Below are 27,994 nucleotides of genomic sequence, written 5' to 3'. Positions count from 1 at the left end.
GGCTCGCCGGCCTCTCGCCGCGGCTAGGCGGCTGCGCGCGGCTGACGTGCCAGGCGGGCGGCGGCGGCGGGACTCTGCGAGGGGAAGGAGCGCCGCTGAGGTGGATGAGGTGGGGGGCCGGACCCGGAAGTGGGTGGGCGCGAGCGCGCGGGGATCGGAGCTGGCTGCCCCGAGCCGGCGCGGCGCGGGAGCCCGGGGTTCCCGGTAATGGGCCTGTGGGGCGCTCGCCCGGACAGCCTGGGAGGGAAGGGTCACGGGCGAGCGCGGCGCCGTCGACCCGGGCCTGGGCAGGCTCCGCGGCTTGCAGTGGTCGCCCGTGCCGACCCTGCTCCCGGCGCCCCTCCTTGGGCCGCACAGTTCTGCGCTGTGGCTTTCGGAAGGTCTGTCGCTGAGGAACTGTGCCGCGCTCGCCCGGGGAAAGCATGCTAATGGAGACTTGCTTTCCGTGGCCGCGCTGGTCTTATTGTCACTGTCCCAGCACCCAGACCGGGACTGCAGCCCCGTCGTGTCTGCATGGTCCGCAGCTTCGGCGGGATCGCCCTCTCTCTGTTCTCTTCTTTCCACCTTAGTCGTGAATCAGGCCTGGAAGGTGTGCTGTGCCTTCACTTCACACTATTCTTTTGTTGGTTGTCTTCGCTAAACCCAGCGTTCCACCTTCTCCGCCCTCAAAATCTTAGCTGCTGGTGAATGTAACGTTGACTTTGTGATTAAGTTACAATTTAGAAAAGATTAATCGACAGCACCTTTGCTTATTTAAGATTGCTTTGCTGTGGAGTTCTTACGTGATTCTCACTGTTTTGCAGACCATGAAACGGTGGGGCACGCCCCTTCAGAAGCTGTTGTTCAAGACAATCTAGTTTTGTTTCAAAAACCTCGTAAGTCACTTATGAAGTTTCCTGTTCAAAAATTGCAGTACTGCAATGAAGAAAAGGAGAAAGGTTACTTCAAATCTTGACGAGAAGATCCATCTGGGCTATCACAAAGATTCTTCAGAAGAAAATGGTGCTGTGGAGTGCGGCCAAGTGACCTACACTCAGTCTACAGAAAGACCAACTTCTGAGGCTCTTCAGTGTTACCAAGACCTTCCCCCCTCTCCAGATCAGAGAAAGCTTTTGAGTTCTTTGCAGTATAATAAGAATTTGCTGAAGTATTTGAACGATGACAGGCAGAAGCAGCCGTCTTTCTGCGACTTACTTATCATAGTAGAAGGAAAAGAATTTAGTGCTCATAAAGTGGTAGTTGCAGTCGGTAGTAGTTATTTTCATGCGTGTTTGAGCAAAAACCCAAGCACTGATGTCGTCACCCTGGATCACGTAACACATTCGGTTTTTCAGCATTTGCTTGAGTTTCTTTACACGTCAGAATTTTTCGTGTACAAATATGAAATACCTCTTGTTTTAGAGGCCGCAAAATTTCTGGACATTATCGATGCAGTGAAGCTGCTCAATAATGAAAACGTTGCTACTTTTCAGGCAGAACTGACTGAGAAGTCATCTCCCGATGAAACACTAAATGAATTAACTGGAAGACTATCAAGTAATCATCAGTGCAAATTTTGTAGTAGACATTTCTGCTATAAAAAGTCCTTAGAGAATCATTTAGCTAAAACTCACAGGTCCCTGTTACTGGGGAAAAAACATGGGTTAAAAATGCTGGAGAGAAGTTTTTCTGCACGAAGGTCAAAAAGGAATAGGAAGTGTCCTGTTAAGTTTGAGGACACTAGTGACGATGAACAGGAGAGTGGGGGTGGGTCAGACAATTTGAATCAAGAAAGTTATGACAAGGAGAAGTCAGATAGGAATGATTCTGAGGATCCTGGAAGTGAGTACAATGCTGAGGACGACGAGCTAGAGGAGGAAATGTCAGATGAGGACTCTGACACCGAGCAGAGTGATAAGGATGTCGATGCTGAAGAGGAACCCGAGGCTGGCGATTCTGCAGGGAGCATCCACGAAGGGTTAGCTCCGGTAGTCATTCAGAACAGTAATAAGAAAATCCTGCAGTGCCCCAAATGTGATAAGACATTTGACCGAATAGGTAAGGAGAGCCTGCTTCCTCGCTCTAAACTTATACTCTGTGACTGTCTGAGAGGTAATCATTAAAATCTAAACTTTGAAAGGGACTTGTGCGAAGAGTTCTGTAGTACGGAAGATGCTCTGATTTTCAGCACATCGTTTATGTTGTTAATTTAAATTGGTTGTGTAGCAGAAATCTGGTATTTACTCTTTCCCGTTTTTGTCATGGTGTCTCTACAGGTTGTAGGTTCTGTATTTGGGAGAAAGACTCCAGAAAAGTAGCAGTTATTGTATATAGCTTTTGACCACCAGTTTCAGCTTAGAAGTGCTAGTTTTGAGTTACATGTCCCTCGGTTATAAAATTGTTAGGTACATTCTGCACATAAAATGATTAATGCAGGTTAGGTAGTGTAATCTGATCTTGTAAAAGAAACCATGCAGTTTCTTTCCATACATAACTGTTTTGTCCTAGGTTATGTATGCTGTTTGCATAGATCAAAATTTAGTTTATAAGGTATTTGTAATCATTTGCTATCAAAATAGGTTAGCATATAGACTTGTTTTACAGTGAGAACTTTTCTTTATTGCTTTTGCAGTATTTTTTTGAATGTATTTCTCAGGATACTCTTCTCAGTTCAGTTTAATGATCATTAATAATTTTACTCTGTTTTATACACAGAAATAACTGAACAGCTTAGTCAGTTGGAAGAGCTTATGTGTACAAGAAACTTGTTAGTCCTGGCAGTAAATGTCACTGTAGGTCTATCAATGTGAGTATGGACAGAGAGCAGCTTTGTGGAGCTGAGGTACCTGGTAACATTTTATCTTAGAATGTTTTATTTTTCCTTAGACTTTGTACTCCCTGCTTATGGTATTCTTCAAACTTTAATTAGCCTAATTTGACTTGGAAATCAGTGAGCAAGGGTCAGTTCACTACGGGCATTATAGGTCCAGCTTGTGGGTCTCAACCTGTTCCTTTGAACAGTCTGAGGACTTTCAGTTCCACTAGGTTTTGGAAACTTAATACACAGTCTCTTTTAATTTGATGTAATTCTGTAATAGTACTAGAAAATATGTCTGTTAATTTTGCTTAACCTAACTTTTCTTCAAGTCGCTTTATAAATAAGGTATCATATGAGTGCTCTTCTTAATGTCCTCAGGAAACTAGAGTTTTATGCACATAAACTCAGAAAACACTGCCTAAGATTGAAGCTGAAATCCCAAAAAGTTTGCAAAATGTCTTTTACCAAAGTCATTCCATATATTACGAGAATCAGTGGATTACCATGTAGGGTTATTTCTAACATACTTTTCAGAATGAATTTTACATTACAGTCTTTCCTTTCTGTTGCTTGACTACCTTGGGCTTGCTTAGTGTTCACTCATTCTTCTATGGCCAAGTATCTCAGTCTCTACGTCTATCTGGTCCTTGTTTAAAAATCTACATGCTGATTCAAAAGCTTGAGCTGGTGAAGGGTCATACTGCTAGGTTTTTAAATCTTGGCCTTGTTTGAGTTGTTTAACCTGTGGAATTTCCCCCCTTCATTAGTGAAATGAGCTGGTGCTGATGTGTTGTTAATAATATGAATGATTATGGTGAGAATTAAATGGGATGGTTCTGCAGAATCACTTAAGTACCACACAGAGTGCAGCTGTGCAAGAATATTAGCTGTTCCTGGTCTTTATTAATTTAGCATTGGATGCCTTCCGAGCCCTGTTAAACAGATTGGGAGTGATATATTCTCTGCCCACAAGTATCTGAGTACATGCAAAAATTATCATAGTATAATAAAGTTAATGTTATCAGGAGGACCCGGGAAATGATGAGTGGCTTCTCGGAACTAGTAATATTGAGCCTGAAACTTACAGAATAGGGTGACATTTACAAGATAGAAGGGTCAGTGTGTAAAGGTACCGAGGTATGGTATGTTCTAGAAATTGCTAAGGTGTGGTTGTCTTTCAGATAACTCAAGAAGCATAGAAAAAATGACAGGCACTAAGAGTAGGCTAGGCAAGTAAAGAGAGCCAGCTTTGGGATGGCTTCAGTGCTACAGAGGAGTGTGTTTTATCTGATGAAACTACTAGGGAGGAGAAGCTTAAAAAGAGAGAACGACAGCCAATGAGTTATAGCCAGATCATACTGTCTTCAGTGTGAAGAAGGAAATTGGGCAAGGAAATGAGAAAACCAAAGAGGCAAGAAGGACCATATAACAAAGGGGCGGAAGCATAGTGCTGCTTGAATCGGGAAGTTGAGTGACACTGGCAGTGAACAGTGGGAAGAGGGTAGAGCTGTGTTTCTGGTGAATGTCCTCAGAGCAATTGGTGACAGAATGAAGAGAGTTAGAAGATACACTGTAAATGGTTTGTCTGCTAATTGTAAAACCACTTTATAACTGTATTTCTGTCACTTTTCTCATCTCATGCTTATTCCTTTTACAAGATTTTAAAAAGTCCTTCTCAAATTTTTGATTATCATTTTGTTAGTGTAACTAAATTGAGGCGGAAACTCATATTCTTTGTGCTTGGTTAGTGTGCTTTGCATATTTCAGGTCATTAACATTTGCCAGCAAGCACTTCCAGGCTTGAAATAAGTTTAAAGGGTGTTATCTGGATTTCCATTGGCTTGGACGGACCCTATTAGACTTCTTTATCATCTCCTTGTCTGGCTGCCTTAAAGAGATACAGTCTGAGATTTCTGCTGGAACCATTAGCTGTACAGTACATGACCAAAATATTCTTTTCCATTATTTGGATCTTTTATTCTTTCTGGTGCTGCAAGTAACACTCTTGATCTAGTTAAGTCTTTCCAGAGACTACCAGCTGCCCATTTCTCATCCAATTCTCATGTAAATAAGAGTCCTTTGACCTTGCTGCCCCTTATACCAAAAACCTACTGGGTAAAAAGCGAAATAAAGAGATGACAGATGGGATAAGAGAGAAAATTTGGATAATTTATACTTTTTTTGTTTCCTACACAGAACGAAAATCTTTGCTTGAAGTAAATGACAGTCTCCTCTCAAGACAAAAAACATTTTGTGTCCCCTCTCCCAGTTTACACATGAGTTTATATGGTCTGTTGGGGTAGGACCCTCCTTGGTTCTTAGTGAATTGTGACAATGGTGTAATTCTCTGCAGAATACTTTATGTGCTCTTTAAGGTGTGTTGTATGAGTAAGTGGACTTGAGAGTAGCAGTATCTGATATGAAATATGGTAGGGCCATTCAGTGGTGATTCTCACAAAAACTGCATGTAAAATTGAAAATAATAACCTGAGCCATATGAGGGAGTAAATTTTGAAATACATCAAGATAAATTTATTCATATGAAAACGTCTTTGGTTTGCGATTCTAACTTTGAGATAATTCATATTGAGATTTGCTTCAGGAGATGACTGCACATTTTTTCACTATATGCTGTTTTTTATTTTTTAAATAGACTGTTAATTTTGAAGAGAACATGCTGATTTTATACATTGATATGGGAACCTCTTCACACAGAAATGAAGAAATGAATGTAGATTGTAGATATTGTTTCTACTGAAGAGTGTCCCTTTCACACCCCACACTCCTGCCAGTTGCTTTAAGCATAAGATTTATTGGGGGCTTACACTTTGTTTTCTTCATAACTCTCTGGAGACGCACTTGGATCTTCCGAGTCAAGCTTTCCCTGAAGCTTGTCTGTAGTTGTTCAGAATTTCAAGTTCCTGGAGACAATGGGCTGTGCAATACAGATGTGCATAAACTTTTGAGTTTGTAACTTAAGGTTTTTCATTTCTGTGATTCATTATGCTATAGGAATTTATCTCAGTTTCTTGGCATTATTATATTTATTTTATTATTTTTCTTTTGTAAATTATTTAAATTTTATTATAAAAATCTTGCAAGTTAAAAAAATCACATTTACTATATTTACTTCAAAAGATTTTTTTAAAACCTTTATGTTAGGGGGTTGGGGAAGTAGCTCTACAGATATGAAGCCCTGAGGACCTCAGTTGAGTCCCACATAAAAAGTTGAGAAGGGCTGCATGTGCCTATTTGCCTCAGATTGAGAAGTGGAGACAGGTGGATTCCTGGAATTGGTTGGCTAGAAGGTAAGCTGATGGGCAAGCTTACTATACATTGAGTGACCTGTCTCAAGACTGCAGGGTGAAGGGCCTTAAAGAGAACACCCAGTGATTTGCTCTGGTCTCTGGCTCTATGTGCATGGGCAGTCCCCACAAACACACGCACTCACGTGTACACACACATATACACACACACACTCACACACGTATGCATGCATGTATGTAGGTATGTATGCGTACACACACAAGTACTTTGAGCTATTTATGTTTAAATTTTTTTCTATTAATCTTTTTAAGACTACTGATCTAAGGTGAGGTTTAATAGTTAATTTATAAAAATTAACTGTCTATTCTATGATTTTAATATTCAGTATATAGCTTAAATTTTATTCCAAGTAGAAAAAGTCTTGATTGCAAATGTAATAAAAATGCTAAATACTAATATAAGATCTTTACAACTGTAATATGTTTATAGAAAGTAAGCAACTGGTCTAAAATTTTTCTTTTACCTTATATTTTTTTTCCATTTGGAACCAAAACTGAAATTTGTGCATTAGAGAGTTGATACTGTTTCCAGTTCTGAGACTCTGTACTAAAGACGCTGATGGCAATAATGAATGACATTTATTAGTGTTTACTAGGTACTCGAATGCTTTAAGTGTCATTTGTATATTAATTCATTTATTATATACAATTCCATAAAGTTTTACTAGTTCAAGTCCTGAGAGGCTGAAATTTTAGTTTAATTAGGACACAGTTAAGGAGGTGGCGGATAACAGACTTTGTTTTCTGGACAAATGTATGTAAAAAGAGGATACAGTCTATTTTGCAGAATATTTTATGCATATTTTGTTGTTTGGATGAGGAAGAGCTGAAGCAGAGACCAAGTTATACATTCTACAATTTAAGGAGACAGGATTTGTGTTTTGGTACAAAGATCCAACGTGACCTGTATTTACCTGTGATGCTCTTTTTTGTCTCAGACATTTATGTTTTACATAATGATATAAAGAATTTACATATGATAAATAAGAATGGAAACAAATTAAATCAGTTGTATGCATAGCTTTCTTTTTCACTGTACTTTTCTTGTTGAGCAGTCTGTGTTACAGCTTCTTGGTTATTTCTATTAAGATACCTGTATTGTCCATTCTGATTGGATGAAGATCTTAGGCACGTGTTCCACATGTATGACTGGTTGCTTTTTATGCCTGTTCATCTTTTCTTGCTTGCTCAGATTTTACCTGCATGTGCTGGACTTAGCATTTAATTTACACAGCCTTACTTTATTTTCTTGTTTCTTAAGGAGTTCTTATATAAATGGGTTGTATTGTTAATTATTTGTTAACTCTTATAGCTTTGTTGCATTCTTTCTAGAATGCCTCTTGTGAAATGAAAAATAAGTAAACATTTTTTGTAATATTTGAATAAGATCTACCAATTCTGAACACTGAGTTTGTGGGTGTGCATAGGAAATGTAAATTGTGGATATAATAAATGTTAAATGAGTAGATATTTTTCTAAATGTTAATTTTACATTTAAAAAGTACATTCAATAATCAGAAATTGTCAACACTTTTTCAGGAAAATTTCAGACATTAAGATCTATTTTATTATTATTATTTTTTCAAAACAGGATTTTTCTGTATAGCCCTGGCTGCCCTGGAACTCACTTTGTAGACCAGGCTGCCCTTGAATTCTGAGATTTGCTTGTCTTTCCCTCTTGAGTGCTGGGATTAAAGTCATGCACCACCACAACCTGGAGCATTAAGATTTTTAAAATACATGAATGAGTAAATGTTTTATTACTTAAGCTTTAAGCAGTAAGCTTGAAGCACTTAGTCTTGAGGTTCATTTGAGTTAGAAATTTAGGTAAATATTTTTCTTTTTAGTTTCTTATATGAATTTGGGTGTATATATTATTAAACTGTGTGTCTTTATTCCACTCTGAAATTTCAGTCACAGCACAGTAGATATGTTAAACTTAATTTTCTTCTTCATTGTAGGGAAATACGAGAGTCATACCCGTGTGCACACAGGTGAGAAGCCTTTTGAGTGTGATATTTGTCACCAGCGTTATTCGACAAAGTCTAACTTAACTGTTCACAGAAAGAAGCACAGTAATGAAGTAGAGTTTCACAAGAAGGAGCACAAGTGCCCTTACTGTAATAAGCTTCATGCGAGCAAGAAGACACTAGCCAAGCACGTCAAGAGGCAAGTATGGTCTTGCTTCCATTGTGTATGTCATTGTGCCTTCTAATGTAGACAAAAGTACACTGGAAATATCTACAAGGTGCTTATTTCCAGTGCTGTTACTGCTTTATGGTTTTGTAAAGTTTACAAATCAACAAAGCAACAGCCAGGGTTAGTTTGTTGATATAGTTCATAGTTTGTTCTATTGTTCAGTTGAAGCCTTTTGGCCGTGCAACAAGAATATGGCCTCTAATGTACAGTTTATAATGCAGTTTGATTCTTCTTCTTCTTTTTTTTTTTTAAATTTGGTTTTGACAAGTCTTCAGAAATATGAGGTGTTGAAACGCTTAGGAAATTTATTTTTCACATTCACGTTAGTGTGGAAAAGTTTGTGAGTCATACAGTGCTGAATATTAACTCTAAAAACTGTAGTCAGCACACATGCAGATTTTAAGAATACATTTACATATACTTTTCTTAATTTCTTTGTAACTTAGATATATAAGTTACATATAAAATGGTGTAACCTATATTCTTACTTAATGTACCTGTGATTATAAGAAAAATCGAGATCTAAGGTAGGTAAGGTTATTGATGACTGTAATCCCAGCACCTGTGGGGTGGAGGCCGATAGATTGCTGTAAGTTTAAGACCAGTTTGGGCTATAGAATGAGACCCAGTAATAAAAACACCAAAAATGAAAAAAATCACACCTCATTCTTTGTGTTTTGAAGCAGAGTTTTGATTTGTAGCCTAGGCTGGCCACCAGTACTAGCTCCGCCTGCCTCAGCTTCCTGAGTGTAAGGTTACAGAAGGCATGTATCACACTGGGCTAGTATCTGATTCTTGAGATTACTGTTGACAGATTCATATGAAATATAGGTTTAATTAGCATATTTTCCTAATATTTTCTCTTTTTGATAGATTTCATCCTGAAAATGCACAAGAGTTTATTTCCATCAAGAAGACTAAAAGTGAAAGTTGGAAATGTGAAGTAAGAATTTGTAATTTCTATTAGAAAATCAAAGCAAATGTAATGTTGTCTTTTGGGAAACAAAGGTAATTGGGTTTAAAGTAATGGAACTTATCTTACTTTTAGAATTTTTTAAATCAAGTTATTTGAATTTTTTTTTTCTCCTGCAAACGTAGTTTCCAGACAGTAGGCCTCAGAATTGGTTTGGTTTGGTTTTTATTCCCTGATCTTGTCCCTGCATACAATTAGCAAAATCACTATGCTTTGTATTGAGAGTTGTGTCTAATGATCTCTAACATTACAATGGCAGAATATAGATGTTAAAATTAAACCCTCTATTTTTGGTTGTCTTTTGCTGTATAACAAACCATGTTGAAGTTCAAGGGTTCTTAAACTGCTTTTTACTGTTTCTCATCTTTTTGTGGGTCAGGAATCCAAACTGAAGACAGGGCTTTGCTAGGTATTTCTTTGATTCTGTGCTATGTTAATCAAAGTAACTGGGTTGTTATAAAGTACTGGATGATCTTTTCTGGTTTTGGGGCACTTACAGTGACTTACTCATATAGCGGTCAACTTGGTGATGCCTGATGACTGGGGTTAGTAAGGATGGATCAAGGAACAAGAGATTCCCTTCTTGCTCTTCTTGAAGCTGCTTGGGCTTCCTCTACCCTTCTAGTATAGTAGCTAGGTTCAGAGAGAGAGACACGAGAGACAGAGAGCAGACATACCGATAGAGACAGACAGATGGGTGATGTGTGTTTCTGTGTGCATACGTATGCATACATGTGCATGCCAAGAAGCCTAGTCAAGGCCTCAGAGGTCCCAGATCATAACTTCTACCACTTGGTTAAATGGTCAGTTCTAGAACAAAGTGGATGGGAGAAGAATTCAGTGGGAGTAGTAGCAAAAGAAATCTGTTTAATCTGTCATGCCCCTAAGGATTTTTTTTTTGTAGTATTTAGTTGTATATAGTTTAATGTTTAATATTGCTTGTCATTTACATTGCTAATCTAAAGATTAACATATCTATCTGTCTGTATGTGTATATGTGTATATATCTATCTCACACACTTCCAGAATTGTTCCTTCTGTGGTTGCAGTTTCAGAACACTGAAGTTAATTTTTTGACTCTACACAAGATAATGTATTCTTTACTTTAAAGTTTAATCATCCTCAACTCTAAAAATGATATTGATAGTTATGTCTGCTCTGTAGCATTTTTTGAGCATTAAATAAAATAATCTTGGAATTGTGCCTAGTTGGTACTGCTATTTGTTGCTACAGCTGCTTCATTCTTTTTAAATCCCTGATTTAGATAACTGTTTGTTTATTTGTTTGTTTATTTTTCAAGATAGGGTTTCTTTGTGTAGACCTGGCTGCCCTGAAACTCACTCTGTAGACCAGACTGGCCTTACACAGAGGACCTCCTGCCTCTGCCTCCCGAGTCCTGGGATTAAAGGCATGCATCATCACCATTTGACCATATAACATATTTTTATATACAGTGTTTTCATATTTCTGAAAACTGAAATAAAAGTTGAGGGTTTTCTGTGATATAATTATTGATAATCCTAATTAAATATATGGTAATAATGATAAAGAAATCTTTTTATTCCTGATATAAATTTGGTTTTATTTTGTGGATTAAAAAAATTGATATTCATGGATGGAGAGGTAGCTCACCTGTTTAAAGAACACTGGCTGTTCTTGCAAAGGACCTAGATTCTGTTCCCACTGAAAACCATCCATATATCAGCTCCAGGGCAACACCTTCTTCTGATCTCCACATGCATCAGACATGCATGTGATGCACATACACATATGTGTGCAAAACACTGACATGAATAAATTAAAAATAAATCTTTTTTTTTAAAGAAATTGCTATATAGAATTAAGATACTAAGAGTATGTTGTAGTCATGTTAACCATAGAATGATTGGAGGTTCATTTAACTTTAGGGTTAATTTAACAATTCTGAACTATAATTCTTCTAGTGTTTCTTATCTCTTACCCCCTTTTTAGCATAGTCAGAAGATTGATAATACTTTGGTAAGTTTTCTGTTGGAAGATGTTTATTTTTACTTGAACTTGTATGTTTTATCTTTATTATGACCTTTGTATTTTAATTCAGGCTCAAATTAAGCTAACTACATTTTATATATACTCTTCATTTAGATTTGTAAGAAATCTTTTACTCGAAGACCACACTTGGAGGAACACATGATTCTGCATTCACAAGATAAACCTTTTAAATGTACCTATTGTGAAGAGCATTTCAAATCCCGATTTGCACGGTTAAAGCATCAGGAGAAGTTCCATCTGGGTAAGCTGTGTTTTTGTAAAGCAGTCATCTCGTTTCTGATTATCTGAATCTAGAAGAGTTTACCACTGTTAAACTGTACTTTTTCCTTTAAAAAAATCTCTATTGTTTGGAGATTGTAAAGAGAAGGGGGAAATAAAGTAATTATATTATGATCTTAAAAGTCTCTTTTAAAAGAGTAGTTTTAAGTAAATGACAACATTGAGGAGATGAAGGTAGTTATTGTATTACCAGCCTCTGTATATAAAGGGTTATCGCACATCAGCATCCCACTTCATGGTATCAGCCTCTGTACACACATAGCATCCCCACCACATGGTACATTTTAAAAAGCAATGAATGTCCCAAGTTTTGTTGATTGATTATAAAATGACTATAGTTATCTGTTTACAAGTCTTGTTGTGTATATAAATTTTCAGTTTGCTTGGCTAAAAACCTAAGAACATGAAGAAAAAGTCTGTTGGATTTTTAGAATACATTGTTTGTTAGAAATTGCCATCTTTTAATAAGCTTAGCATGTCCTTAATTCAGTTTTCTTCAAATTTGTTCATTAAAATTTCAGAAAAAAAAATTGCCATCTTGTCTTCCAAAATGATTATGCCAACTGCATTAGAACTCCTGTTACTTTAGCATTTAATATTTAGTATTCTCAGAATTTTGTGTTTCAGCCACCATAATAATTGCTTACTATGTTAGTGCTTCATTTACATTTTACTGGAGATGTGATGTTGAACATCTGTTCACGTGTTTGTTATTTGTCTTTGCTGATCTGTGTTAAGTCTTTAACTCTTATGTTTTAGTGTGGCTGTTTTGTTTTTTATTGTTGAGTTTTGAGACTTCTTTTAAAAAATACTTAGGTATTTTCGTGTGCATGTCACATGTCACAGTGTATGTCTATGATGAGGTATTGGGGCAACTTGTAGGAGTTGGTTTCTCTTTCCACCATGTGGTTCTCAGGGATGGAACTCAGGTTATCAAGTTTAGTGGCAAACACCTTTACCTGCTGAACCATCTCTCTGGCTTGGAAATTCTTTTATTTTTTTAAAGGCTTAATTTTATTATTTAATTGTGTTTGTGTGTGCGTTCTTGTATCTTTCTGACTTGAAAATATTTTATTTTTTAAGAATTTATTTTTATTATTTTATTTGTGTTTGTGTTTTCATATTGTGTGTGCCCATAAGAGGGTGGGGTGTTGAATTTACAAGTGGTTGTAAACTATCCAACATGCCTGTTGGGAACCCAGTGGATCCTTTGGAAGAGCAGTATGTGCTCTTAACCACCTAGCTGTCTCTTCAGTCCCTTTAGAATGCTTTTTGTATTTTGTGTTATGCTACTTTATTAGTTATTCTTTCCAAATATGGCTTGCCACTCATTGCCTTGACAAGGTTCTGCCATAGAACAAAACTCAACTTTCAAGAGTGTCATTCTAAACATTGTCAAACCCAGTATCACTTAGACTTTTGCCTATATTATTTGTGTAAGTTTTATAATTTTCTATTTTTTTCTATTTAGGTTGGTAGCTATTTTGAGTTCATTTTGGTGGTAGCAACAAATTTGTGTTAGCTCTATTGAATTTAGCATAGTATCTACCTCTATCTTTAAACTTCAAATACATGCCTTTTTTTTTAGGTCCCTTTCCATGTGATATATGTGGTCGTCAATTCAATGACACTGGAAATTTGAAACGCCATATAGAATGTACTCATGGTGGAAAGAGAAAATGGACTTGCTTCATTTGTGGGAAGTCAGTACGAGAAAGGTAAAGTTATCTGCACACTCAGAAATGTTGAAGCACTTTCATGTGTTACAAATTATTAATAAGTGTTATAGGAGGTAGATAACTCAGAACACAAAGTACTCTGATTATACTTTAGTTTAAAACGTAAATGGTAAAGACATCACAGAAGCCAGGGTTTGCAGGTTCAAATGATTGGTTTGCTACATCCTGTTTGTCACTTTTGCTGGCCTGTCAGGGTGGCCTTGTGAACTCTTGGAAAATCTGCAGATGGTTTCCATCCACAGACCTTGTTTGTACTGCCTTTTGGACCCTTTAGTGAGCTAACTGTAGTCCCAATGTCGTTAGGACTGTGCTCACAACTCAGATTTTCAAAGCCATGTGCTATCTTGTATATTAGGGTGTGCGTGGTAAATATGAGTGGTTATTTCTGAGGAGAGAAAGGGGAATAGGGTAAGTGAGGGACCTGACACTATGGTAATGTTTCAGTTCCTAACCTGAACATATGTTTAATGCTGTTCTTGAAAAACAGGTGTAAGTTTTATATATTTTTAAGGCCAAGTTTAGTGACACATGTCTGTAATCCCATTACTAGGAAGGCAAAGCAGGATGCTTATGTTTGTCATCAACTCGGATTACATTGTGAAACACTATGCAAAAATTAAAACCTTCAGTGTTTTTAAGCTTTATGGTCTTCAACTTAAAATTAGAAATGCTAATTTCATAATATAAATTATGAATGTGGTAGGAGAGTTGGAAAATCATTATGCCACTTAATATAAAATCTATAGGTTAGAAAATTATAAATTTATTAGGTGGGTTATGAATTTATTTTTCCCATTATATTAAAACAAAATCGAATGAGCCAAGAAGGAAAAACAGAACAAAACGAAGATAACATTTCTCTGTTTACTTAGTAGTTTTCCCTCACTTAGCTGGGAATGCTATCCTCTCCTGACTTACACAACACGTGTCAGGCCTGGTGGTTCTTGTAGATGAGCACCATCTGCTGGCAGGGCTTCGGCTCATGTGCTACCTTTCCAAGTCACCTGATAGGAGATTGACATGAAAACCAAACCAAAACGGTTGGAAAAGCCACCAGAAGTCAGGAACACTTCCTTTTATTACTACTCTCCCTAAATAACTTTGTCCATCCTAATTCAGTGCTTTAGGTGTGTAGAAAATTTTAAAAGAACTACAGGTGTTCTAGCAAAGTGCTTGCTGAAGGAATGGTTAAACTGTAGTCCTGTTCTGAGTTCGAACTCTGCATTTAGTATGTATAGTGGCATTAAAAGGAATATAGTGTGTTATCTATATCAGAAAATTTAAGATTAAGAACTCTGGAATATATATATATATTATATGTGGTTTTTAATTTTTAAACATAGGACGACCTTGAAAGAACATTTAAGAATACATAGTGGAGAAAAACCTCATCTTTGTAGTATCTGTGGGCAAAGTTTTCGTCATGGAAGCTCATACAGGTAAGTTATCTTCCCATATATTAAATGAGATAAAATTACAATGTCTCTTCAATTCTATTTTATTATAAGTGCTTTGTTTAATTAAATCCTTTCTTAGACTCATTATATGCATCTGGGAAAACACTTTACTGATTTTTCTTTACTTATTTCTATTCTCTGTGTAAAGCATTGAATATTTCCTCATTATCAACTTTACTAGAGTCTTTACTAAATGTTCATTACTTAAATATTAAATTAATTATTTTGTCTTTGGGTGAAAATAGTATTAAAACTCTGGTGTTCCAAGTTTTTTTTTTTTTTATTTCTTCATCCTTCATTGTAGAAGAATATATTTAGTATGGAAATAACATTAAGGATTCTGGAATTCTCAGTTTTAGATGGTCTTCTGTGCATTGTTACTTGTTTGTCTTATGTCTGAATGACTGTAACGGAAGGTTCTGAATGTCTCCCTAAATAGGTAGGTACTTACTAAGAAATATGTATGATTTTAATTTTTCTTAGTTAATTCTAGAATTATAATCTTATGGCTTCAGTAGTCATAGTTTCATTTATTATCTCTTTAACTGTAAAGAGATTATTTTGTCTAGTCACTTGGCTGTTTTAGTTAATATAAAGTCAACACTTTAGAAACTTGAATGGAAAGACTGTTCATTTCACTTTGGTATACACAAAACATTGTAGGAGTAAAAGTGATTCAAACTAGGTAAATTTCAATAATCTAAGCGTTTTATTGTTTATCTTTGAATTTAAAGCACCATTTTTTAGTGTGAAGTAGTTAAAATATTATTTTTATAAGCCTGAGGTCTTTTAAAATATTATGATTTGCCAGCTATCAATTTGTATATAGAATCAGTTTTTCAGAGTAATATAATCATCAGTTGTTACTATCAATCAGTAGCTGTAATTATCTTGTATATCTTTGTATATTTATCCATTTGAACAATTTTTCTTCCTTAAATGTATCCTGAGACTCAGATGAGTAACATCCACAAATATTTGGAAGAGTCTGTGAAGTAGATTTAATATCTAAGAACTTAGGAATTATTTAGAATTATATGAGATATTCATATTTCGAAGTGCCCTTTTGGGAGAAGTGAATAGGAACCTCAGGATCTTATTTAAAAGACAGAAGGACTCTGAAAGTTCGACATGCAGAGCATGTAGTTCTACAGCATCCATCCTGTTTTCATTCTTTTTTATCACTAAATCATTATCAAGCATTTTCATTCCACGGCAGTTTGAGCAGTCTGTGTTCTTTTATCTTTATAGGCTGCACTTAAGAGTACATCACGATGATAAGAGATATGAGTGTGATGAGTGTGGAAAGACATTTATTCGCCACGACCACCTAACAAAGCACAAGAAAATACATTCAGGTAAGTTTTATTTTGTATTTCTCTTTCCAAAACTATTTAAAAACACTGTAGAGAATATAATACCGCTTTCTATTTTTGCTAGCTGTGGTTTTAATAGTTGACATTTGCTGATTACCCCTTTATAATGATGGTTTTAAAACCTGTTTTATAAAAGCATATGGAAATAGGTAAATAATAATATGTTTACTGAAATTTTAAAATTTAGTTTTGAATAAATTCTCAAAGTTTATAATTTGCATAATATGCTGATGTATGCAGCAATACTATTGGTACATCCCTGAAGAGAGAACCGTATTTCTCACTGTGATTATATTTGAGAAGTTAGTGAAAGTTTGGTTTTAAAGTGACATCGTTATAACTGAGTGTTAAAGTTTATGTTGTAGTGGATTTTGAAGCCTTATATTTGGAAAAGAATACCTTTATAGTCCTGACCAATTTTTCAGATATTTTCATTATAATTTTTGTACTCTGGGGATTTTTTTCATATTTTCGTCTCAGATTGATGTTCAGGAAATGCTAAGAGAGCCAACTCTGTGAGCACAATAATGGGAAAGAGCCATCTCTATACGCACAATAGAACAGGTGATTATCATCAGTATTATAAACAGTCCTGAAGTATGAAGTGTGACAGATGGCTTTCTTAATGATCATAGCCAGGCAAATGACATTTTAATTGAGATTGTGCATTTTCATTTCTAGTAAGGGAATTCTAAGTTTGTAATTCTAGAAGTCACATGTATTAATCGTGCGTTGGTATTGAAAATGTTCAGGTCCTTTTTATAAATAGTGAAATAGTTCATCTAAATTTAATGTATGTTTATTTGAGGTATTTCATATCTAGTTATGTATTTCTAATCAATATCCTGGGTTTGAAGTTATTTATCTTGTTCTGCTACATTGAAAGGTAAGATTAGATGTCTACTATGTAAGGTTACTAATTTTTCCATGTGAGCAAAATATCCACTCATTAAATTAGGCTTGAGTTCTTTGGGAAAGATAATTGAATAAATATTATAAAGGAAATAACCCAGATTAGGTTAATAACCCAGATTAGAGGGTGGCTTTGCTTTCCTGGTGTCCCATTAAAAGAACTTACTGTTTGGTCATTATTTCTGGAGAAAAAAAGAGAAAACTTAAATGCTTGTTATGTTAAAAGAAATATAAATATGTGGGCCTTTGTTCTCAGGTGAGAAGGCTCATCAGTGTGAAGAGTGTGGGAAGTGCTTTGGTCGGAGGGACCATCTCACGGTTCACTACAAGAGTGTGCATCTAGGGGAGAAGGTGTGGCAAAAGTGAGTGGATGCAGCTTTCCTCTTTACTACTGCTGACAGCGTCATGGGTAGAGAACAACTCACACTTTTCGGTTATTCTGTTTAATTTGCAGTAGGTTAATTGTCTCTCTTTGGTTTCTGTATTCCTCTAAAGTCTCAAAAAAAAACCACACTCACACACACACACACACACACACACACACGCGATCACTGTTACTACTTGACTCAAAGGCTAGGGAGTGGTGGGCATTGACTTACATTTAAATGCTACTCATTCTACAGATGTCATAGTGCTGACAATTAAAATTTGATTTTGACCTTAACAGTATTTGTTAGACATTCCACTATGCTGCTAACTATGTAACTTTTGGACAAATTATAGATTACTTATATCTGTGTAATAAAAAAACAAAAGATTCACATTTTATTTCTTTAGGCTTGAACTAATGAGAGCCATGTCAACTTCAATAAATGCAGCTCTTGAGATTATTTCGGTTTCTTTTAGTCAGACTCAGTATCTATCTCTTCAGTTAACTGACTTAAATTTACTTAAGGTGAAACTCTTTTAGTGTGTATTCCCTACAGTCTGGTAATCATCATCGCCACCAGAATGTAGAATATTCTGTTACCACAAATTCTATGCTCTAAACCTCTTTCCCATTTTGTCCAGTAGTGATGTATTTTTTATTCATTTCTCTGTTCTGTCCTTTGTGTATTTAATAACTAATTAAAAGTTGGGCTGATTTAAGACATTTTGAAGTTTTATTCCTACAAGTGTCTTTTAAAAAGTTCTGTTAAATATAAATGGAGAAAGACCCTTGAGTCTAGCTCTGGATTTAAAAGAACCCTATTTCTCCAGGCTTGTGTGCTTTATTGATGCGACATTTGTCTGTATAGTTTTAGAGTTGTCAGTTACTTTTTATTATTGATTAAATAGATGAACCATTTACTTTCTTAGATATAAAGCAACATTTCATCAGTGTGATGTTTGTAAGAAGATTTTTAAAGGAAAATCGAGTCTGGAAATGCATTTTCGAACACATTCAGGTAAAAGTTTAGGGTAATCAATGCAGATCTTTGTGTAGTTATTTAATAGTACAACATGTCCATATGTGTTATTCTTAAATTTTTACATACAATCTTTATATTAAAGTTCATGTCATGAATAAGCAGCATTTTTGCTTTCTTCTCAATGTGAAGAATTTGGGAAATTATTTTCTGTGGTGAATAGCCCAAGCTTCAGTGCTCTTTTCTCCCTTTCTCTGCCCTGTGGTTCTGCTGTGTGAGCTTTGTCAGGATTCTTAGGCCTCTGTTGCTGGTATCTTTTTCTTTTGAAAAAGTTTATGCATACATTCATGACTCACTCACATCCGGTTGTAATGTACAGGTTTCTTTCCTTAGAGAGCTACTTGTGGCCCTCAGGCAGCTTTAGTAGTATTCTTTGCTTTTGATGCATTCCACTATCCCACACAGAATGAAGTATAGAGTTCATTTTGCCTTGTATACAAAAATTGAAGGTTTATTCTTTTCTTAGATCAAGAAATATGTTTATGTACTTAAAACTGCTTTGCTTTATACTCACTTTGTATATTTTAAGCTGCTATTCTGAAAGAGACAAATTATCTCATGAATGTTAGAATGGAAGTAAGTTAATTTGGATAATTTTAAATATTAAATAGTTTCCAGTAAATGTTTATTACTTTTGCAGTGATGTTGCTAAAAGCAAATTATATACTTCCAATGAACAAGTTTCAGGAGTGCATACTTAGGAGTATAAACTGAAGAAACTTTGTTAATGCTGTTTCTTATCTCAATTATAAGTAAAAGCATATAGAACTCATGAAATAGATGGTGAACCCACAGAAAATTAAATTGAGCTTATTGATAGTTTAATCCATAGCAGCTGAATTATATCTAGTTATTTTATACATGGTGTGAATTTAAGATATCTTTTTATTCTTTGAAAATTGAGGAATAAACCCTACCGTAAAGTAAAACAACTGTTGTAGCCCTGGTGGAATATAAGGGGAAGAAATAATCTAAAGCAAAAGCCAGCAGGTATAAGTACAGAACCAGATAGTAAATAGATATTCCAGACTGCTTTGGTCATAATTTGGTCACTGTTTGGCCTATGTTGCTGTAGCACAAGAATAGCTGTAGGTATTATTACAAGTGGCTGCATCTGTGTTCAGTAAAACCATAAAAGCAGCCATCATTCTAGATTTGACTTACTGAGACCCAGACAGTACTTGACAAAAATAACTCTTCCAAAAATTGATCACATAGTTTCCTAAATTCACAACCCCGTGTTACCTGTGTATGAGAGTTAATATTTTGTGTAGAGGGGAATCCCACATCACATGATGATCATTGAGAAGACATTATCCCAAGTGTCAGCTTATCCATACACATTCCAGAAATGAGCTCTTAATGTTTACTGGGTAGAGATCCCTTATTCAGAAAATAAATTCTTAAATTTATGAGGGGGAGGAATTACCAATTATATAGTAATTTTATAGGTTTGTTTAACTAGAGGATGGTGAAGAATATTGAACCACCCTCATTGAAGTGACTAGCAGTGCCCCTTTGATGACCAAAAAGTTTTTGTTGTCTTGGTTGGGGAGATCAATTAGTTGATTATGTCCTTGCCTTTGATTCCTAGAACCTGTATATGAAAGCTGGTGCTGTGGCACCCATTTATAATTTTACCAGGGGCAGTGGTGCTAGGGAAATGAAGACAGGCATGTCCCAAGTCCAGTTTTTATGATAGATTCATCAATATTGTCACTACTCAGATCAAATTATAGAATAGTAGTAGGCTGTTAAAAGCATCCTTCATGACTGCTCTTAAGATGTAACATCCTTGAAAGACATGGCTATTTTGGTTTACATTACCAGAAATTAATTTTTCCTGCTTGAATTTTATATAATGTAATCTTTCATTATATAAATGAAATCTCTTTTCATTTTTATTTTTGTGGTGAGTGAGTGTACCTTTTTTTCTTGTTTTGTGAGTGGATTTTTTTTCCTAGATTAATGTCTGCTTTCTAGGAAAAATAGATAAGATCATAACTTTTCAGGGTGCTCAAGTGCATTTTAATGTACTTCTATTTCTTACATGTTTTGTATAGATTTTAATTTTATTGCAATTTTAATAGTACATGGGATATATAAGGGCTTTTGGGGGTGTGGAGGGGGCTCTTGAAACTGAATCCTGGTCCTTATATTTTTGATGCAAGTTCTCTGTCACTGCTGCATCCTCAGCACAAGCTTAAACACTATTAGCATGTGCTGTCCCCTTCCGTGTTTCTCCTGCTCTCCACCTTCTGCCTGGTAAGCACAGTTATCACTTGTGGCTTTCACCTTCTTTGGCCCCTTGCTCCCTTCCATTTTCAAAGTCAGCAATTTGGAGTTGAGTCCTGTCATATCCGACTTACCCTTCATTAGTTATCAACCACTTTTTACTTCTGTACTTACTTGGCCCCTTTGATAATCTAATCAGTCTATGATTAGAAAAAATTTTATTTTTGTTCATTTCAAAGTTTTAAGCACACTGCAAAGCCTATTTTCTGTGTAAAATAACATTTTCATAGCTTCTGTGGATTAGAACACACATACCTTTGAAGGGTTATTATTCTGCCTAGCACTTTGGCTTTAATAGGAATTTTTTTTAAATAAAAAAGCAAAATAAAACTATAGTGTAAGAACCTGACTGCAGAAGAACTAAGAACTGATTTGGCATTCTTAATTCTTTTCCCCAATTAAATTTAAAAGTTTTGATCTCTTGGTAGAAACCAATGTTACTACTTTTTGTTCAGCTCCACTCCCCTAAAAAAGTTAATTAGAGTCGCTCATTTGGTTTTTATATAATTTGTAAATAGAAGTAAATCAAATGTTTTTAGTTTAACCAACCTTTATTTTAATTTTTAGTAGTAACAACATGCTGAGAATAGGTACTTTTTGTTGTTCTACATTACAGGGAACCGGGCTTAAAAGTTTGGCTACTAAATGATTTACCCAGGACTTAAGCCCAGATCATTTGATGTTTAATTCATTATCTTTATTCACTTGATAGGCTGTCTTCATTTATGATAGCATAAAATACTACTGTTTTTTACAGGTATGCATGTGATAAATTTGCTATTTAAATTACCATCTTATCAAAAGGTACATTATACATTAATTTTATTTTTGTTCATACAGGTGAAAAACCATACAAGTGTCAAATTTGCAATCAGTCTTTTAGAATTAAGAAAACTTTAACAAAACACCTGGTTATTCACTCTGATGCCCGACCTTTCAACTGTCAACACTGTAATGCAACATTTAAGCGGAAAGACAAGCTGAAATACCACATTGACCATGTTCATGGGATAAAGTCTCCTGAGGATTCTCTCGGTACTTCTGAGGAGAAACTTGTGTCTTTGCCAACAATAGAGTACTCATCTGATGATAAGATCTTTCAAGCAGAAACAAAACAGTATCTGGACCAGCCCAAAGTTTATCAGCCAGAAGCCAAGACTATGCTGCAGAATGTGTCTGCGGAAGTATGTGTTCCGGTAACGTTGGTTCCAGTTCAAATGCCTGACACATCCAGCGACCTGGTGCCTCATACCACTACACTTCCTCCACCATCTCACGAGATGTTGCCACCTCAGCCGCAGCCAACTGATTATCCACGGGCATCTGATCTAGCTTTTCTGGAAAAATACACTCTTACTCCTCAGCCTGCAAACATAGTGCACCCTGTCCGACCTGACCAGATGCTAGATCCTAGAGAACCATCTTACCTTGGAACATTATTGGGCCTTGATAGCACAACTACTGTCCAGAATATGTCCAGTAGTGAGCATCGCTCATGAGTAAACATTCCATTGACCTTTTGATGCTTATGTGCTGACAGCCAGAAGCTACTTACTGGCTTTTCAATTAGTAGGGCTGCTATTTTTTTTTTTCATTTTCCCCCCTAATTTCTCAAGTCTTCAGAACAGCTTCAAATCAAGAAAAATTTATTTCTATTGACTGAATACTTGGACACATTTTGACATAATATTTGAAGTATGATTTTTTAAAAGATTATTTAGTACTAATTTTGAATGGATTTTTAAATTTCAGATTATTAGCTGCTGACAATGGTGGAGGTATTTTTTTAAATCATCAGTGGAATTTTTCTATTTCTTTCCCCTTTTTTTTGAGACAGGGTCTTAGACTGTAGCCCAGGGTGGCCTCAATTTGTGGCAATCTTTCTGCCTTAGCCAACCAGGTGTGAGCCCCAAGCCAAAGTTTACTTTTAGTCATTTCTTTTCTTTCTTACCCACATTGCTATGGAGTTTTAAGAACCATGTAGCCTATAGAAAGGAATGTAAGCATATGTCAACATGGCAAATTTTTAATACTAATTAAATATCATTTCATTCAGATTTTCAAAATTGAGATTTGAAATTTCTTACATATTTATGTAAGAAAGTCTTGATACATCTATGCTGTCACCTATCCATTACTTTTGTCATCATATTTGGGGTTTTCACAAGCTGAAAGCTAAAAGCTTAAAAGTATAAGATTAGGATGCTAAATATCAGATTATTTTAATCCAGATAATTGGATCTGTACTCAACTATGATTAACAATAAATACCAACAGATCTAGGCATTAAATTATCTAACTAAATATATTTTAATGAAAATATGGCAGTTTTACCTAGCTACCTTTAAGACATTTATATTTGGTTATTTATTCTACATTCATAGTATGTTTCAGCATCTAGATGAGTAAAGAAGGGACAGCTGTAACTAAATGAAAGTATAATTAAATCATGTATTTAGTGTTTTATTTACAAAATTTGGCTGGCTGAAACAGGGAAACGGAACCTAGACATTTCACATATAATTGTAAGAAAAGGTGCCAAACCCATTGTCAAATTTGCTCAATTTAGCATAATTAGTTTTTTAGCCAAGTATACTCCTATTTATATATACTAAAGCCAGATCATTAATTTTGCTTCCTTCTGAGATCTGTCTCTTTTTCATTCTTGTGTTTGGATGAGACAGTAATTGACAGTTTGGTGAAAGGAGATAGCAATCACAGAAACACCTCACTAATTAAATTTAATTGAAGAAAAAGCCTGCCGGAATTATAAAAATGTGCACTTTTGCTTTTTTTTTTTCTTTTTTTTCAGCTTGGTTTCCACTTAACCTAGGATGAGGTTTTCCTGGCGAGCTTGCTTGAAGGTTAGACTAGGCAGGGTTGGCTTGCTGATAACATTCAATTTGTATGCAAACTACTGGGAAATTAGCAGCTTTTAAATTTTTCTATTTCAGTTTGTTTACACTCCTAATTGCTTTTAGCACTTTTTTGTGTGTAAACTGTTAAGTCTTGCCTAGCCCTTGTGGGTTTTGAAAACATATCACGCATAAAGTAATGAACTTTAGTGAATAAAACATAATCAATAATGCAGAAATTGTTTAAGCACTTAAGAAATGAAGGTACTTTATAGGAACAGTTGCCATATTAATGTTCAAGGAGCATGTTGCAAATTGAGGCATTAACCAAAGTAGCTGATATAAATAATAAAGGTGACCCGAGTTTTGCCTCACTTATAAAAGTTTGGTTGTAATTGTATTTGAACCGGTAAACTTAATTTTATATTATTTCTTATTGTTAAAGCATTCTTATTAGTGTGGAAATGTTTATGGGGACTAATGATGGACCTGGGCTCTGAGGCACTATGAGTCCTAGACTTTCAAATCAAATGTCAGGAATATGGATTTATGATTTTTATCCTAAAGGAGATAAAGATTTTTAACTAAATATCTTACTCAAATGAAAAGATCATACCTATAAATATACTTTGCCTTAGAGATAAGCTAATGTAGAAAAATTTGGGTTTATCAAAAAAGGCAAATGATATATATATATGTGTGTTATGTGCATGATATAGTGTATATTTTGGCAGAAAAGGAGGATACAACATTTCACAGTGAAAATAATGCCTTGGGTTTTGAAGGTATTTAAGGTTCTTTTAATAATGATGCTCTAATACTTTAAATATATGATTTAATTTTAGAAATTGGTTTACATAGGACTTTTCAAGAATATAGTTCTTATGTAAAGTGAAATACAGTTGTATAATTGTAGTTAGTTATTACTGCAGATAAGCTGGAATACTGTATTATCTAGAACATTTTCACACGTTTTCTCGTTTGAACCTTGTAAGCAGTTCTGAAATAGAAAGGGAATGATGTATTTCCATGTTAGAGAGAAAGGAGTCATTTTAACTCTTGTGGCAGATGGCAGTTAATGGAAGGAGGAGACAGAGCATTAATGAATGCAGACTATGTGCCAGGCACTACTTTCTCTTGTTCTTAATGTAGTCTGGAGGTAGGCAGTTAATACTTAGGAAGAACTAAATAAAATCACAATAATGGGGAAATTACCTTGCTTTCTCCAGATTCCAAAAATGTAACAACATGGATTTGGTTAATTTCAAAGTTGGCACAAAAATTGTAAGATGAGCCCCATCTTCTTAGTTTACCTTTCTATGACTGTAAAATCATTTTGTAACTAAGCTTAAAAATCTGAATCTCACAACTAAGGTAGCCTCATTGTGAATATTTTATTTTGTGAGTATAATTTATTTTAAATTAAATTTTGATAGATAACAGTTAGCACTTAATCTGTAAATTGAATAAGTTATTGAGTACAGAAATTTATTAACTTACTGTCTCTGACTTAATGCACCAAAGATTTTGAGTAGGTATTGGATAGTTTAAAAGAATTTAAATTCTTTGTTGTTTGACTATATCTTTGTCCAAAGAAGCACAGTTGAAGTCCTTGGATAATAGATTAAAAGATAAATTGTTAGTTTGAATACTGAGATTAAGTATTAAATGTTTGTGTTTATACGTATAAAGTAAGTAGGGAAACTACTCTGGGAACAGTCACACTGACCAACCAGTTACAAGTTAGATTACTCATTTCTCTCAGTTTAGTTGGGTGCAGTTTTTTTAATGAACACTATGGAATAATAAGCTTATTTTACACTACGTTATAAAAATAATTTCTGCCTTAGATTTTTTTTTTAAGATAAAGTTGAGGTTATTTTTATAAGAAACTCCTTTAGTTTTGGCAGCCTGAAATACCGCTTAACCATAGGGTGGTTTGTTCCTTATGCCAGCAAGATACCTTCAAGCAACTATAAACACAGTACAGTTTGCAGACCTTTAGATCTCTACTTCTGGGGAAAAGAGGAATAAAATAGCATTTTAAACTGGTGCTTTAATAAAGTGACTGCCTTTTAAGTGATGGTAGCATAAACGAAATACACTCATTTCTCTCAACTTTAAAGAGTGTCAAAGACACCTTTACAGAGTGACTCTAAGTGTTAAGGGCTAATAAATACCATCCATTGCTTTTCACTCAGTCACAGCCTAATTAAACACATTGACCCTGGTATATTTAAGAACTTGACTGTTGTTCCTACCATATCACTTTAACTTATTATTGACCGGAGACATTTTGAGCGTTTATTCTTTAGAGTGTTCTTTTTGACCATCTTTTCTGGATTGAATACTTTGTACTTTTTCAGAGATGTGTAGTTGTGTAGTGTGTTTTTTTTTTTTTTTGACTACCTATAATGTACTGGTAAATAAATAGCTTGTTTGTTTTGTTTTACTTTTTTGGTTCTGAGTCTTACGTTTGTGTTGCCTGCTGGCTGGGCAACAGCCTTTTATTTTACATTGTTTTATGTTAACATAGAAAAATTGGCATTAAGTGATAGTGTGAACGTTGGTTTTTATAATTTACATTTTTTTTATTTTAAAGTTTCTGCTATGGCCTTTCTAGTTACTGGAGTCACTCCTCAGACAGAAGGAACAGTATGTCTGCCCCTCATGCCACTCTCTATCTCTGATTGCTCTCTTAAGTGACTTGTTCCCATGAGCACATAGCTCTGCACTGAAGACTTAGCTCACTCTTCCTGGACTCCACACGATTGAGGGTGTGAGAAGAGCTGCTCCTAGGGAGCCGCAGGATCCCAGTCAACAGACTTGAGTTGATGACTCAGGAAAAAGCACGGCCTTTCAACAGAGTCATGTTTGAACATTTTAAGATTTAGTGCCAAATTTAAAAAGACTGAAAATGCATTATTTAGTAAGGAGTAAGTAGTGTTTCTAAATCTTTAAGTAGAATTATGTTAAATCTTACCTGCTATTAGTATGAATAATGGATGAGGATTATTTTCTGCACAGCATATAGGAACTAGACAGTTCTGTATATGCTACTCATTTCTTTTGCACATTTCCTTTCAGTATCCTGTGTGTGCTCCTTTTTTTGGTATCCTCCCATGTTTATAAAATTTCTGCTGATGATACTTTCCCCTTTGGTATCAGCATGCTTTCTGCTCTTCCTCTGAGGAAGTAGATCACTAATAATAAAAGCAATAGGATTAGTTTGTGTGGAAGATGAGAAGGAATGATTTGGTAGGGTGTGTTTATGTTTTGCTTATTCATGTTTTAACTTGCTGTATATTTATCTAAAGTCTATGTCCTTTGAAAGATCCAGAACCAGTTAGTCTCTGCAGCCATTTATTTAGAGAGAATTTGAGGATGTTATTTGGAGAATAGATGTTATTCAAAGATGAAAACCTTTATGAAAATGTTTCAAATTCTTAAGTAAAGCTAAGTAATTCCAATAGCTGTGATACTGCTGGAGATTCTGAACTGTCCCTTAGATGCAGAGCATGTGCACATCTCACTGTCACTATGCCTCTCTGTTTGATATTCCTGCTTGCGGAAAGTTGAATAATGTCCTGTGCTGTAATGATAGAATTCCTTTACTCAACAATCAGACTTTTCTTCTTGTAAGTAAAGCTCTATTACAGTTGATGACAGTGATTGCCAAACATTACACAAACTGGGTGTTTAGTTGCTCCATGTTGTGTCAAAACTGTTCTGTTTAAGGGAGGGAAGATGTATGTTAAAATGGAAATGGTTTTGTTTTCTGTTTCAAATCATTATTTTTGTTTTTTAATTAAGGACAGTTTTTTAAAGTAATTACAAAGGAAAATCTAAAATCAAAGTTGATTATTTCCCATTGTATGTTAAATGTTGAGTTTAGTAGCTACTTTGTCTCGTGTTTCTTAAGTATAAATGTCTTTGTAGCAAAAATTCAGTTCCTTGTGAGTAGTAGTTGTCATCTTGCATATTGAATTCATTCGTTGTGTTATTTTGATATTTAAAATAAACAAAGTTCTTTGGCCCTAGTAAAGCATATCCAGGTTCTTTTCAAATAACGTTTTCAGAGTATAGGAACAGTGTCTGCATTCCTCTATGAAACAAAAACCCTGAGCAAGTTGAACACCAAGTATCTTGGGGACATTTTTGAAACCTATAATTCTAATAAATTACATAGCATTTAAAACATTATTTATATATTTATGTATATTACTAAATGTAGTAATAGATCTTGTGTTTTATATAAATTCAAGTAACAGTGGTGACTATTTTGTTTGAAGCAGTCATGTTGCTTTTAGATAAGTCTGAAGTGTAGCAAAACTCTATTAGTGAAA

At 35.1% G+C, this 27,994-nt stretch overlaps 1 protein-coding gene across 3 annotated transcripts; it reads left to right on the top strand.

Moving 5' to 3' along the window:
- On the top strand, positions 1 to 27,693 carry Zbtb41 (zinc finger and BTB domain containing 41). Of its 3 annotated transcripts, none has more exons than XM_085688155.2 (11): positions 1 to 109; positions 804 to 2,037; positions 8,085 to 8,292; positions 9,196 to 9,265; positions 11,420 to 11,567; positions 13,194 to 13,323; positions 14,688 to 14,783; positions 16,053 to 16,159; positions 17,346 to 17,451; positions 18,389 to 18,477; positions 21,634 to 27,693. In XM_085688155.2, exons 2-11 carry the CDS (start codon positions 921 to 923, stop codon positions 22,290 to 22,292), a joined length of 2,730 nt encoding a protein of 909 aa, XP_085544281.1. In that variant the 5' UTR covers positions 1 to 109; positions 804 to 920; the 3' UTR covers positions 22,293 to 27,693. The 3 variants fall into 3 exon arrangements, with proteins under 3 accessions (XP_085544281.1, XP_085544283.1, XP_085544282.1); XM_085688157.2 differs by having other exon boundaries at positions 13 to 100; XM_085688156.2 differs by lacking the exon at positions 1 to 109 and adding an exon at positions 134 to 204.
- The last annotated feature ends 301 nt before the right edge of the window (positions 27,694 to 27,994 follow it).

The sequence above is a fragment of the Myodes glareolus genome, chromosome 5, assembly GCF_982192425.1.
Source record: "Myodes glareolus chromosome 5, mMyoGla1.1, whole genome shotgun sequence".
In the NCBI taxonomy this organism is placed as follows: Eukaryota; Metazoa; Chordata; class Mammalia; order Rodentia; family Cricetidae; genus Myodes; species Myodes glareolus.
This window is presented reverse-complemented; position numbering and strand designations above follow the sequence as displayed.